This window comes from Numida meleagris, unplaced genomic scaffold (assembly GCF_002078875.1).
Source record: "Numida meleagris isolate 19003 breed g44 Domestic line unplaced genomic scaffold, NumMel1.0 unplaced_Scaffold250, whole genome shotgun sequence".
Classification (NCBI taxonomy): domain Eukaryota; kingdom Metazoa; phylum Chordata; class Aves; order Galliformes; family Numididae; genus Numida; species Numida meleagris.
Window position 1 is genome coordinate 414878 of NW_018364306.1, and position 12928 is coordinate 427805.

Consider the following 12928-nt stretch of genomic DNA (forward strand, 5'->3'; position numbering starts at 1 on the left):
GGGCAAAGTGGGGCTGAGGTCAGGGGGGGCCATACCCCACCCCACCCCCCCCCCTTAGCTGGGGAGGGGCACGGAGCCCCCACCCGGGCTATAGGAGCTGAGTGCTGCCGCCCTCAGGGCTCAGATTATAGATCCTGATGGGGGGGGCTACACGCGGGTGGTCCCCAGCCCCACTCCCCACCTGTATGCTAATGTCACCCCCCCCCAAGCGCCATCTGTCCCCACGCTGCCATCTGCCAACGGCTGGGCAGGGATTGGGGGGGGGGGGGGGGGGCACCCCCCCCCCCGGCCCGGCGGGGGGGGGGGGGGGGGGGGGGGGGGGGCACACTCAGCCTCACCCCACCCTCCCAAGCACACAGCATTGCCCGGAAGAGCCTGTGGCTTCCTGCCCCCCCCCCCCCCCCGCCCCACCCAGCAGCAGGATTTGAGCTGTGTGGGTGCCATTCCTCAACTGTTTGCAATAAAGGGTTGGGGGGGGGGGAAGCCCTGACCCTCCCGCATGGCGCTGATGGGGGGGGCACTCACATTTCCTCCATGGCCTCGGGGTCCTCCTCTGTCGGGGACTCCAACCCCACTCCTGCGGGGACAGCGGCATGGGGGGGTCACTGACCCGAGGTGGGGGGGTTGGGTAGCAGCATGGCAGGGGGAGACCACGCTGGGTGCTTCCGCCTGGCCCCAGGGCGGGACCCCCCCCGCTGTGCCGCGTGGCTCAGCTGGGATGGAGGGAATGGGGCGGGGTGGGGGGCACTGGGGGGGCACCCACCCGCGTCGGAGCCTTCGGAGCTGGCCGAGTCCTGGGACGATCCCGAGGAGGCGCGGCTCAGGCGGCAGCGCTGCAGGGACCCCCCCGGCACCTTCCTCCGGGGGGTGTCACAGTGGCTGCGCACAGGGAGGGGGGCACAGGGCTCAGCCCGGCACTGCATAACCCCCCCAATCCAACACCCCCTTATCAGCCCCCCCAAAACCAGCACCCAACCTTCCCTTAAGTCTCCCAGTACCAACANCCATCCACCCATCCCTATGTCCATCCACCCATCCATCCACCCCATCTTCCTCTCCATCCATCTGCCCATCTTCTCAACTGACCCTTCCATCCACCCTCCATCCATCTGTCCCCTTCCTTCTCCATCTATCCACCCATCCACCCATCCACCCATCCTTCCATCCTTCCACCCATCCACCCATCCTTCCATCCTTCCATCCTTCCATCCACCCACCCATCCATCCTTCCATCCATCCTTCCATCCTTCCTTCCTTCCATCCATCCATCCATCCATCCATCCATCCATCCATCCATCCATCCATCCATCCATCCATCCCACATCCCTCTATCCCATTATCCCTCCCTCCATCCCTCCACATCAGAGCTCCCCCAACCTCCCTGCAGAGCTCCCCGTTCCTGCTCCATCAGCCAGCACTGGGAGCCCAGGGATGGGCAGCACAGAGGGGACCCCCACCCCCACACGCAGCCCCCCCCCATCTCCCACTTCCAGGCAGCGCCCGCAGAGCAGTGCCTGGGGGATGCCGGCTCTCTCCGCCCGGAGCAGGGCCCGCAGGGAGCTGTGTTCCCTGGCACGGCTCCGGGAATGGGGCCCTAATGGAGGCAGCGTGGCCGCAGGCCCGGGGGGGCTGCCCTGCCTATGGCTGGTGGGGAGGGGGTGCCCTGCAGCCCCCTGGCATGGGGGCACGGGAGCACCCCTTGGCCTCACGGGGGGCAGAGACACAAAAGGAAGCATGGGCAGTTCCCCCAGCGCTGCTCCCCACTGCACCCCCCGTACCCCCCCTGGCCAAGTCCCCTCGCAGCCCTGCGCCCATGTGTTCTTGCAGAGGGGCACGGAGGGGGCTGAGCACCAGACAGCCTGGCTCTGTGGGGCACGAGGCAGCAGTAGGGCAGGGCTGGAGGTTGGGGGGAGGAGGGTCTCGCTCCCGCTGCTGCTTGCCTCACCCCAAATGCGTTTTACCAACGCTTCTCTCTCCCTCCTGCTAATGGGCTGCGCAGGGCCCCGCTGGGACACGGCGTCAGGGTAAGTGCAGGGTGGGGCCGAGCTGGAAGGAGGGGGCCCGGGCCCTTGGGATTCTCCCTCCTCCCCCTTCCAGGCAGCAAAAGGGGCTTCCAGAAGGGCTGGGTGCACCCAGAAGGGCTGGGACCCCGCACCAGGGAACCCCTCGCACCCTGGCTCCTACCCACAGAGCGCTGAGCCCCCAGCACCAGGGGATGGGGACCCCGCAGGGCTGGAGCCCCGACCCTGCTCTCTCCGTTTGAGCTGGGAGCACGGGGAGGGGGGGGCCCACGGTGCCATTCTGGCACGGGGACAAGATTGGGGAAATGGGGTTTGGCAGCAGAGCTGGGAGAGACAGCTCGGGGTGCCCAGACCCCTGCCAAGCCCACGCCATCCTGGGCCTGCCCCGTGCCTCCCTACGCCAAACCCATACCAGGACCACGCCAAACCCGCACCGGCCGCATGCCAAGCCCGCCCCATCCCGCACCGTGCCACCCAAACCCGTGCCATCCATGCCATCTAGTGGGGAAGGCCGGAAGGCAAGCGGGCACCCCCGCTGGGCGTTCTGGGGGGGCTGCATTTGGCCCCCCCCCCCCGGCCACGGAGGGGTCTCACCAGGCGGCAAGCTCAGCTCGAAGGTGCTCGGGCGCAGCGGCTTCAACTCCGGATTTATTGCAAAAAGAGTCCATGGGCCGCACGCTCGGGGCATGCTGGTGCTTGGCTTGGTCCGGCTCCCCGTGCCCTGCACGGCCCCAGGGAGGGAAGCCCAATCCCAGGGGGCCCGGAGACCCCCGGCACTGGGGATGGGGCGGGATGGGATGGCTGTGCTAGGAGAGGCGGAGGCTGCTGCAGCTGTCCTCGCCATCCCCCGTGCCGAGGCTGGGGCTGGCAAAGCTCTCCGTGCCAGCAGGCGAGGGCACCGGCTGCTGTGCGTCCCAGCGGGGAGCACTGTCCCCGTGGGGAGCACTGTCCCCGTGGGGCACGGTGCTGGGGCAAGAGCCCACACTGGGCTGCTGGACGGCACCTGCTTCTCCTTCCCTCGGAGCAGGGCTGTCGGGACGAGCAGAGAGGTGGGGGCTGCGGACCTCATCCCCGTCACCCTGGCAAGCCCCGCTGTCCCCCGGGCCCAGAAGCGCGCTGTCCCCATCGAGCAGCTCTCCCGGGGCTGGCCTGTCCTCCCAGGGCCGGGCCGGGGCTCCTCCGTCCCCCGGCACCTCGTCCTCGTGGGCTGGCACCGGCCGAGCCGCCGTGCCAGCGCTGCCGTCCTCCTTGGCGGCCGCTGGCGTGACCTGCTGGTGGCACATGGGGCACGTGTCCTGCACGTAAAGCCACTTGCGGAGGCAGGCGCCGTGGAAGAAGTGGTTGCAGGAGGTGATGACGGCCACCTGCATGTCCTGCGGGCACAGAGCGGACGTCACCCGCCGCCGCCTGAGCTGCAGGGCCGGAGCACCGGGACCCCGGGGCGGAACGGGGTCCCCCCCGGAGGGGCTCACCTGGAAGCAGATGGCACAGACGTCATTGTGGTCCCGCAGCTGCCCGCGCGTGGCCCGGGGCAGGGAGCTGATCTTCTTGGCGGCCTCGCGGCGCAGCAGGAAGCTCCGCCAACCCGACTGGGCGCGCAGCCAGACGTTGAAGTAGGAGTGGATGATGATGACGGAGGCTCCCATCCAGCTCCACTCACCGAACAGGGACTCCCAGGTGCCGTAGGCCACCACGCACAGGGCCACCAGGAACTCCAGCACCCGGCTCACCGCGTTCACGCAGTAGATGATCTCGTCCATGCGCTCCAGCGGCGTGTCCTGGAGCAGCTCCACCATGAACAGCGCGTAGATGAAGAGCGTGCCCATCACCTGTGGGGCAGCGGGACACGTGCTGCTGGTGGGGGCTGGCCAGCAGACCCCGACCCAGCGTCCCCAGTGGGTCTGGCTGATGTTGGGTGCACGAGTGGGGCACGGCCGTCCTCCAAAGCCCCAGGGAACGGGGCTAGGCAGCTCCCGGGGACACCGGGGGGACGTGAGGAGCAGGGTGCGGGGCAGGGAGCCCGCCGTACCTGCAGGGAGGTGAGCATGCAGCTGGAGACCAGGATGAGCAGCCAGAAGTCCAGGTGGAAGAAGTGCGCGATCTTGTAGGCCATGAAGCAGGGGAAGACCAGCAAGAAGAGGCACATGCTGACACCGCGGAAATGCTTCCAGAGGCTCCTGGGGGGGTGCAGCTCAGCCAGGGGGTGCCTCCCAGCTGGGCACCCCTGCAGCAGCACCCACCGCTGCCAGTCCCCAGCTCCAGCCCCCTGGGCAGGGGGGAGTGGTGCAGCACGAGGCCGCATCCCGCTGCTCCTCCCCGAGCCCCCCCCCGAGATGGGTACCTGTTGCGGGAGGCCCCCAGAGCCAGCACGATGGGGTCGGCGATCTCGATCATGGACTGCAGCGTGGACGTCACCACGATGAAGAGGATGATGCTGAGGAGGAAGGTCCGCTGGAGGACCTGCAGGTCGAGCAGCCCCGTCTGCAGCGCCAGCAGCAGCAGCGTCACGCCTTCCGTCACCCCCCTGCCACGAGTGGGGTGTGAGGCCGGGGGTCCCAGCGCTCCCGATAGCACCGTCCCACGCTGAGATCCCACAGGGGACACCCCCCGCCTGCCCTGTGCCCCCGGCCACGCTCACCTGTGCATGACGTTGCCATTCTGGAAGGCGCCAAAGCCCAGCAGGTAAAATTTGCAGAGGTTGAGCACGCCCAGGGCCAGGTAGGAGACGGTGAAGGTAAGGCCGACGAGGGAGTAGGGCGTGCTGCAGCACTCGGCCACGCTGCAAGGGAAGGGCTGTGAGCATGGCACTGACAGCACCCACCCCTCCTCCTCCCGCCTGGCAGAGCTCGGGGGGCTCCTACCTGCTGAGCAGGACGAAGAGCAGACCCTGCTGGGCCACGGGGCTGCTGGAGGAGGCCAGGAAGGAGGAGAGCCGCAGGGAGAAGAGCACCAGCCAGAAAACGAGGAAGAGGAGGGGGACAGACAGCTGGCTCCACAGAGACATCCCCAGCGCCAGCAGCCGGTACACCTCCATGGCCTGTGGGGGAGGGCAGCTCGGTGAGGGGCTGTGTCCCACCCTCTCCAGGACAGGAGCTCTGGCCAAGCAGGGGACAGCTGAGCTGGCAGCCCTGCGGCCCCGCTTACCTGTAAGATCTCACGGCAGGCGGCAACAGCCAGCTGGAAGGGAACGAGGACGTGGGAGCTGAGCACGTAGAGCACCTCCATGCTGGTGAGGATGGCAGCGAACGTGTTGGCCAGGGGCAGGGCATGGAGGGGGAAGCCACAGAGCCGGGCCAGCACGGGCAGCAGTGGGGCGGCGAACAGCCAGGCTTGCCGGGTCCTCATCAGCAGCGTGCAGAGGACGCAGATGCAGACCTGGCCTGCAGAGGAAACGGGGCCGTCTGGGCACGTGGGAGGGCACTGAGGATCAAACAACCCCGACCCCAGCGTGGCCACCTCACACCTGGGCACGGGCCACCAGCTCCAAACGAGGGCAGGGGGCTTGGGGAGACACCAGGCAGGGGCACTGTAGGGGCTCAGCCCTTCCCCTGCAAACCCTGGGGTGGCTGGGGCCAGGGAAAGCCCCTGGGGCTCCTCTGGATCCCCCCTGCTTGTGTTTGGGATGTGCAGCAGTGCCGGTAACCCAGCTCAGCTCAGCCAGCTGGGGGGGACAAACGTCACCCCAGTAAGGGGCAATCCACCAGCTGCTTGAAAGCTTTGCTCCTTTCCATTTCTTGCTAAAGGGAGAATGTGGAGAGTGACACTGCAGGAAGCCTTGCGCCCAGTCCTGCAGCCACTCCCCACTCTTGAGGTGCTGCTGTCCCCACACCAGGGACATGGAAAGAGGGGTCCCAGGATGCTCATGGGGAGCTCCCCCCGCCTGGCTCACCTGCGAGGGCGGTGGTGAAGCGGCCGAACTCTGCCACGTCGCTGTACACAGCGCCCTGGAATCCCCGCTCCAGCTCCCGGTGGACATAGTCACTACACAGAGAGAGAGGGTGAGCATCCTGACACCTCCCCGCATCGCTACGCAGCCCCCCAGCCCAGCCCAGCCCCATGGGCAGGTGCTCACATCACCCTGCAGAACCCCTAGACTGCCTCGACCCCGCACCCCGCACCCTGGGGCTGCAGTGCTGGCCCTGTGCTGCCATCCCAGCCCCGCACAGGGCTCACCTGGCCCTCTGATGCCCCGCGCAGAGCAGCAGTGCGGTGAGCAGGTGGAGGTAGAGCCTGACCAGGGAGCGCACCGGCAGCACCAGCAGCACCAGGCACAGCACGTGTCCTGCGGGGAGGAAGAGGGCTCAGAGCCATCTGGGGACACTCCTGGCACGGCACGCGTGTCCCTTGTCCCCGGTGCCGATGGAGGTTTCTGTACCCCGTGCCCTGGCCCTCTAACAAGGCACGGGGACAGGAAGGGAGAATGCGATGGGACTGTGAGGAGGGCACTGTCCCCAGCCCAGCCCTGCTGTCACCCCTAATGGCCGCCACGCCTGACCCCGCTGCCAGGGGACACAAGAGGACGGTGCTGGGGATGCAGCACTCGCTGGCTCTGGGGGCAGCCTGGCCCCTCAGAGCTGTTACCACCACGTCCCCAGCGTGGGACGGCCCTGGGGGTGTCCCTACCATGACCTCAACGTGGCCAGGCCCCCCATGTCCCAAACACAGCCAGGCCTTTGGGCATCCCCAGTGTGTCCCCAGTGTAGCCAGGCTTTAGAATGGCCCTAACACACCCGAGCCCTGGGGTGTCCCCGCCGCGGTCAGGCCTTTGGGTGTCCCCAGTCTGTCCCCAGCCTGGGTAGGCCCTAGAGCGGCCCTAACACACCTAGGCCGTGGGGTGGCCCTACCATGTCCCCGATGTGGCCAGGCCTTCGGGTGCCCGCAGCGTGTCCCCAACCTGGGTAGGCCTTGGGATGTCCCCGCCACGTCCCCAGGGCAGCCAGGCCTCTGGGTGTCCCCAACCTGCGCCGGCCTCGGGGTGTCCCCACCACGTCCCCAACGTGGCCAGGCCTTCGGGCGTCCCCGCTGTGTCCCCACCACGTCCAGGCCCTGGGTTGTCCCCACGCCATCCAGGCCCCGCTCGCCCCGCACGCCCTCACCCAGGCAGTAGGCGCCCCAGAGGGCGCGGGGCCGCAGCAGGGTGTCCCCACGGAGGCCGTCCCCGTGGCGGGGCCGCAGCAGCTCAGCGATGGCCGCCACGTCCCAGCGGTACAGCAGGTCCAGCAGGGCCAGCGCCGGCACCCGCAGCACCACGTTGGCCACCGCCTCCAGCCGCGACATGGCCGGGGTCCCCGAGCCCGGGGGTCCCGCTGGAAGGGGACGAGGGACCCCTGAGCGGGGGGACGACGGGGTCCCCGAGTCCTAGGGTCCCGTTGGAAGGAGACGGGGCGTCCCCCGGTCGCTACTCAACGCGGGCAGGGGGGTCCCCGCGTCCCGGGGCCCGGCTCCAGGGGGACAGTGGGGACCCCCCTTCTGGGACTGCCCGGGGGAACTCCTCCGGCCCAGCAGGGGGCGCCCGCCCCGCGCCCACGAAAGACGCCGTTCCCCCCTGGCCTCTCGCCGGGCTCCCCGCCGGGGCGGGCCCCGCTCCCGCCGCCGCTACAACGGTCCCTCCGCCACTTTCGCTTTCTCTCGCTCCGCCCCTACGCTACGCTGCGCCGCGCAGACAGCGCGTAACGGAAAGGCCTTGCGCGAAGGCCCGCCCGCTTTTGACGCCATATCCGCCATCTTAGAAAGGGGCACGGAACCCCCTTCAAGCCCGCGGATTCCGCCATCTTGGATAAGGGCAACACAGGGCGGCAGACATTTTGGAGCGCGACGTGACCCCCTCTGTGACGTCATCCCGCCCTCCCTCCCGTCGGCCATCTTGGATGCTGGCAAAAGTGAGGGCAAGCCGCCGCCATTTTGAGAGGGGCGCTGCGGGCTGTGGGGGGCGGGGGATGGGATCCCAGAGGTCTTTTCCAACCTCAACGACTCCGTGATCTGGAGTGGCCTCCAGCTGGGGCTCTTCGGCAGCGTCCCCTGGGCTGTGCCTCCTCTGTAATTCGCTGTGAGATGCCAAGAGCAGAGCCTGGTGCCAAATTCCTGAACGTCATCGCTAGCCGTGCAGCTGGGAGCGGTGCAAGGTGCCAGCAAGCGCTGCGATGCTGGAAGCATTTTCACAGCCCGTAACACAGCACCAGCGGCCAAAGCAGCTGCAAGGATTTGCAGAGCTGCTGGAGATGAGCTCCCTGGCACGGGACAGGCCCTGTTTCCCGCTGCCAGCCCGGGGCGGTGGACAAGGAGCCTGCCTGGGATGCCCCCGAAGTGACTGTGGACCACCTTTGGTTTTCCATCTCATGTCCTCCAAATGTCCATCCCTGGTCTCCAGCTCTTTTTCCTCAAAATTACCTTCACTAGTTCCCTATTTTTGTCACCAAAAAGATCACCTTTAGCTTCCCATCTTTTTTCCCCAAAAACACCACCCATAATTTCGTATCTTTTTTTCCCCGAAACAACCGTCCTTGGTTTCCTATCTTTCCTCAAAACAAGCACACTGGTTTCTCATCTTTTACTCCTGAAAGAGGCCATTCTTGTTTTTCCATCTTCTTCTCAAAGACCATTCCTAGTATCCCATCCTTTGTCCCCCCACCGCCCCCCAGAAAGAACATCCACAGCTTCTTATCCCTTTTTTCGGCAGAAGGACCATCCTTGTTTTCCCATCTTTATTCCCCAAAAAGACCATCCTTGCTTTCTCACCCTTCCCCTCCAGAAGACCAGCTCTGGTTCCCTGTCCTTCCCCACGACGACTGTCCGTGGTTTCCCATCCTTTCCCCCGAAGCCCCCCCAGGCCAGCTCAGCGTGCCACCTTGCCACCCCCGTCCCGCTCCAGGGCCTGCAGGAAGGACTGGCTGAGGAAGAGGAGCTGCCCGTGGGGCAGCAGGCGGTCGAGCAGGAGGTCGGCGGCGTCAGGCCGCAGCAGGACGCTGGGTCCGGGCGGCCTCAGGACGGCCATGAGCCGCCCCGCCAGGAGCCGCAGCGTGCTCTCGGCCAGCGTCAGGTTCTCGTGGGGTTCACACACCAGAGCAAAAGCCACAGTCGTCGCTGCCAGCCACGTCACCGTCACCCGTCCGGGGAAGGGGTCTCCGGGAGGCAACTGGAAGAGCCCCCCCGGGGCTGTTTGGAGCGGTGCGGGATCTTCGGGCAGTGTGGAAGCTGGGGGGCGGCCAGAAGATGCTTGCTGCAGGTGGCAATGGCTGGCGACCTGCCTGGAGGGACAATGGGGTGAGGACCCCCCCCCATGGTTTTGGCAACACTTTGCTGGGGGGGGCAGGGGTGGGCAGGACCCCAGGGGTCGTACCACGGCCCTGATATCCCCTTCCCGTCCCCTGCACCCAGTGGAATTCGCACCCTCTGGGGGATGCTATACCCCGGCGGGGGAGATCACAGTTCTATGCCCTCCAGCCCCAGGGTTCACACACGGAGGGGGTCCCACGACCGGGGGTACCCTCAGGAGTGGGTTCATGGCGGCCTCCCCCCCATTACGGGGTACTACAGCGCAGCGGGGGCCCCTGAGATGGGTTCGGGGGGAGGGTCCCACCGCTCCCAGGCCCCCGCCCCAATTACCTGGCCACCGCCAGTAGCTGCTCCTTACGGAGGAGGCGGCCCTGCGGGGGCGGCCCGAAGGACCGCGCGTACAGCACGCGGCAGGGCCCCGGGCCTACCGGGGCAGGTCCGCCCGGGGACAGCAACACGAAGGCCAGCACCATAGCAACGCGCCGCGCATCACGTGAGGCGGAAGGAAAGGTAGGATTGGATAGCGCGGTTAGGCCGGAACTTGGCCGTGATTGGTGCAGCGAAAATCCTCGCCTATCATTGGTTAATGCTGGGAAAAGGGGATGCGCGCGGTCTGAGGCCATGATGGCACCCTACACGTGACAGTGCCGGGGCGCCATTGGCCGAGGCGGCGCCGGAAGTACGCGCTGATTGGCGAGGGGTGGGAATAAGGAAGTGTACAGCAGAGCTCATTAGGAGTAGAGTGTCTTGGTAGTGGGCGATGGAGCAGCTCTGGTCCTCTTTGCACTCCTCCCCCGGCCAGAGCCCCCCCCGTACACGACACTGCTCTCGCCGCGGCCTCGGGCCCCTTTATTCTCCGGCGCGGTTACACACCCGGGGAGCTGAGCACGAAGGGCGGTGGCAAACTGCAGCCCCAGAGCTCCCCCGCCCCTACAGCGCCTTAACTAGGGGGCAGCCCTCGGTACCGGGGCACGCGGAGCCCAGGGCTCGCTCCCTTCGGGGTGCCCCGAGGTTAAGTGCTTTCTGTAGAGCCCCACTGCTCCCCTGTGCTCAGGAAGGGGCACCGCGCTCTGGGGAAGGAGCAGGGGCGGCCCCAGCGCTGCACCGTGGCAGAGGGCAGAGCCCGGAGCTGGGAACCCTGAGGGCGCCTGGGATGCGGCAGCGAGCGCTGCAGCACGGCTAAGGCCTCCTTCCGCGGCCCCCCCTCGGGCTCCCCCCTCCGCCTTAGGGCTGGAAGAGCGAGATCCGCCCCCGAGTCCCACCCGCGGCCATGCTGCTGCCCTGGGCAGGGGGTGCCAGGGGGCTCAGCAGTTTTTGAGGCGGCTGTAGAGCTCCCGCTTGCTGCGCTCGCCCGCCCAGGTGCGGCTCTTCAGGCGGCACTTGCGGAGGTCCTCCTTGAAGTCAGCGTGGTGCATGGGCCGGTAGTCCTGCGGCTCGCAGTGCGCCTGGGCGGCCACGGCCCCGTCAGACCTCCACCCAGCCCCTGCCGCAGCCCCAGCCGTGCGGGCGGCACTGCCAGATCCCGGGCTGCGGATGGGGGAGGACGAGGGGGCTCACCTGGTACTGGGGGAAGAACTCCCGGTATCCCCCCTTCAGGATGTAGAGCTCAGGGTAGTGCAGGTGCGGGTACTCGTTGCAGGCACGGTCCTTCTCCCGGACGAAGCGGCACCTGAGGAAGCGGACGGTGACAAAAACAGGGTCAGAAGGGGCCCAGGGCCCGGTCCCCCTGGTCCCCAAAAGCCACCTCCACAAAGCCCCCCCCGCTTTGACCTACATCCTGGGCCCCCGCTCGGAGGAGAACTCGCAGTGGAAGATGACGATCACGCGCTTGCTCGCGTCGAAGGGCACGATGGGCTTCTTCAGCAGGAACTCCTCCACGTCCTGCTCCATGGGCAGATTGACGGCACCCTGCGAGGAGGAACCACCTTCATCCTGCCCCACGGCCCCCTCCGGGAGCGCCTCTAGGGCTGCTCGGAGCTGTGGGGTTTGGTGTTTCATGATACACGGCGTGGCTCTGACCTTGATGTGCCCTCCTTCGTACTCGTAGGGGTAGCGGCAGTCCACGATCACGCAGCTCTCGATGGCACTGCTGAAGTGCCCGCTCAGCACTGCCACCATCTGCGGGAGCGCAGCGTGTCAGCCCCCACCGGCGCTGGGGGGCTGTGGGGGTCTGCGGGGCTGCTCCCCTATTACCATTTCGGGGGAGATGTACTTGAGGTCCTGGTGCTTGCCCTCCACCGTCTGCAGCAGGTACGTCTGGAGGAGAGGAGGTGTGTGGGGTCAGGGGCGGCCCCAGCCCTGGCTCCCCCCAACACGGTTATGGGTTACGGTGATGGGTCGTAACCCTCTCCTGCTCCGCGGGGACAGAGGGCACCACGACCTCCGCTGTCCCCAGGTCCCCACCTTGGAGAAGTCCCCGATGAGCTCCCGCTGGTCGTTGGCCAACATGTTCTCGATTTCCTCCTGGCAGAAAGACCGGGAGCGCAGCAGCCGCGCTTTCTGCAGAAAGAAGCACCCCAACGTCCCACCCGCAGCTCAGCAGCACCCCCTTAGGGGCCCTGGTCCCCCCCACTGTCCCCATCACTCACCGGCTCCATCACCGCCCCCTCCCCAGGGGTGCCGGCCACGCTGCGGCGCCGCTTGGTTTTGACGGGGGTGTCGTGGTTGTGCGGCCGCTCGATGCGCTTCAGGATGGGCCGGATGACGCTGCTGGGCATGGAGGGTGAGCGGAAGAGCTGCCGGCACTTGCTGCGCTTGGCGGGATGCTGCTGGGGGGGGGGGAGGAACCCCACGTTGGTGCCCTGGGAGCTGGACGCCCCCGGGGGCTCCCACAACCCCAGCAGGGTCCCCATCTGGGGCCGTACTCACCGACTCTGCCTCCTCCTTCCTCACCAGTGGCGCGGTCAGCAGGCTCGCCATGCCCGGCGGCACCTCTGCTTCGCTCTGGAGATGCAATGGGGAGAGATGGGAGGGGTGGTGGGGGGTGGTGAGCCCCCCCGGGCAGGGCTGACAGCTGGAGGAGCTCTGCTGCCCCAAGTCTCGGGGTGTTCCTGCGCCCCTCTGACATCGCCTTGGATTTGGCAGCTGCCCACCTTGAGCAAAGTGCAGCCCAAAACAGGGAGGGGGGGAAACCATGGGGACCCCGCAGTGCTGCAGCTGTGCAGGGGCTGTGGGTGCCCCCCCCGGGCACAGCGGAGCTCTCCCTCCCCACCTTCATCTCCTCCTCATCCAGGATCTCCATGAAGCCGTCGTCCTCCTCCTCGTCGCCCATGGAGGAGGTGAGGGAGCAGCGGCGCAGCACCACGGGGCTCTCGCCCTCAGGGAGGTTTTCCTTCTCTGGGGTGTCAAACTAGGGGGGGGGGACGGGGGACACGGCACACAGCTCAGGACCCACAGCTGAGGAACGGGCCCAACCCCACAAAGAGGCAGGGAGATGGAGAAGCCCTCTGCCCTGGTCCGGGGGTGTCTAAGCCGTGCCCCCAGCTCACCAGCAAGTCAGGCGCGGAGCTGGGCCTCTGTGCAAAGGGCTCCTTCCCCAGGGCCCCCTCCGTCGCCGGCACCCGGCTGCGGTGCCCCGGCCTCTGCGGCTTCTTAAACACAAACCCCTCCTGCAGAGAAAAGGGAGGTGGGGGGGG

At 67.3% G+C, this 12928-nt stretch overlaps 3 protein-coding genes across 6 annotated transcripts; all 3 read right to left on the minus strand.

The window, feature by feature from the left end:
* Nucleotides 1–2951: 2951 nt before the first annotated feature.
* Nucleotides 2952–7681, minus strand: LOC110390935 (RING finger protein 145-like). Its single transcript, XM_021382544.1, is given in 12 exon segments — nt 2952–3164; nt 3166–3189; nt 3191–3394; nt 3494–3850; nt 4051–4198; nt 4363–4545; nt 4660–4800; nt 4883–5058; nt 5166–5401; nt 5911–6002; nt 6195–6303; nt 7118–7681. Coding segments are annotated over 12 exon segments (1920 nt in total). The 5' UTR covers nt 7299–7681; the 3' UTR covers nt 2952–3095.
* A 993-nt stretch (nt 7682–8674) lies between these two features.
* AP5S1 (adaptor related protein complex 5 sigma 1 subunit) lies at nt 8675–9807 on the minus strand. Its single transcript, XM_021382551.1, has 2 exons — nt 9624–9807; nt 8675–9265 (listed from the first exon to the last, which is right to left on the minus strand). The coding sequence occupies exons 1-2, from the start codon at nt 9764–9766 to the stop codon at nt 8854–8856; spliced, it is 555 nt and encodes a 184-aa protein (XP_021238226.1). The 5' UTR covers nt 9767–9807; the 3' UTR covers nt 8675–8853.
* Nucleotides 9808–10024: 217 nt separating this feature from the next.
* Nucleotides 10025–12901, minus strand: CDC25B (cell division cycle 25B; the record flags this gene model as incomplete). 4 transcript variants are annotated; one of them, XM_021382547.1, is given in 10 exon segments in its annotated part: nt 10025–10738; nt 10851–10962; nt 11068–11201; nt 11313–11411; nt 11487–11549; nt 11697–11792; nt 11882–12058; nt 12162–12236; nt 12505–12642; nt 12782–12901. In XM_021382547.1, coding segments are annotated over 10 exon segments (1155 nt in total), but the record flags the coding sequence as incomplete, so codon positions are not given.
* Nucleotides 12902–12928: the final 27 nt, after the last annotated feature.

Bases quoted from the DNA above. Each gene is read 5' to 3' on its own strand.
- AP5S1 (XM_021382551.1), bottom strand. From the start codon at position 9,766: ATGGTGCTGGCCTTCGTGTTGCTGTCCCCGGGCGGACCTGCCCCGGTA. The intron at 9,266-9,623 runs GTAATTGGGGCG...TTGTCCCTCCAG, and splicing joins CAGCTACTGGCGGTGGCCAG to GCAGGTCGCCAGCCATTGCC.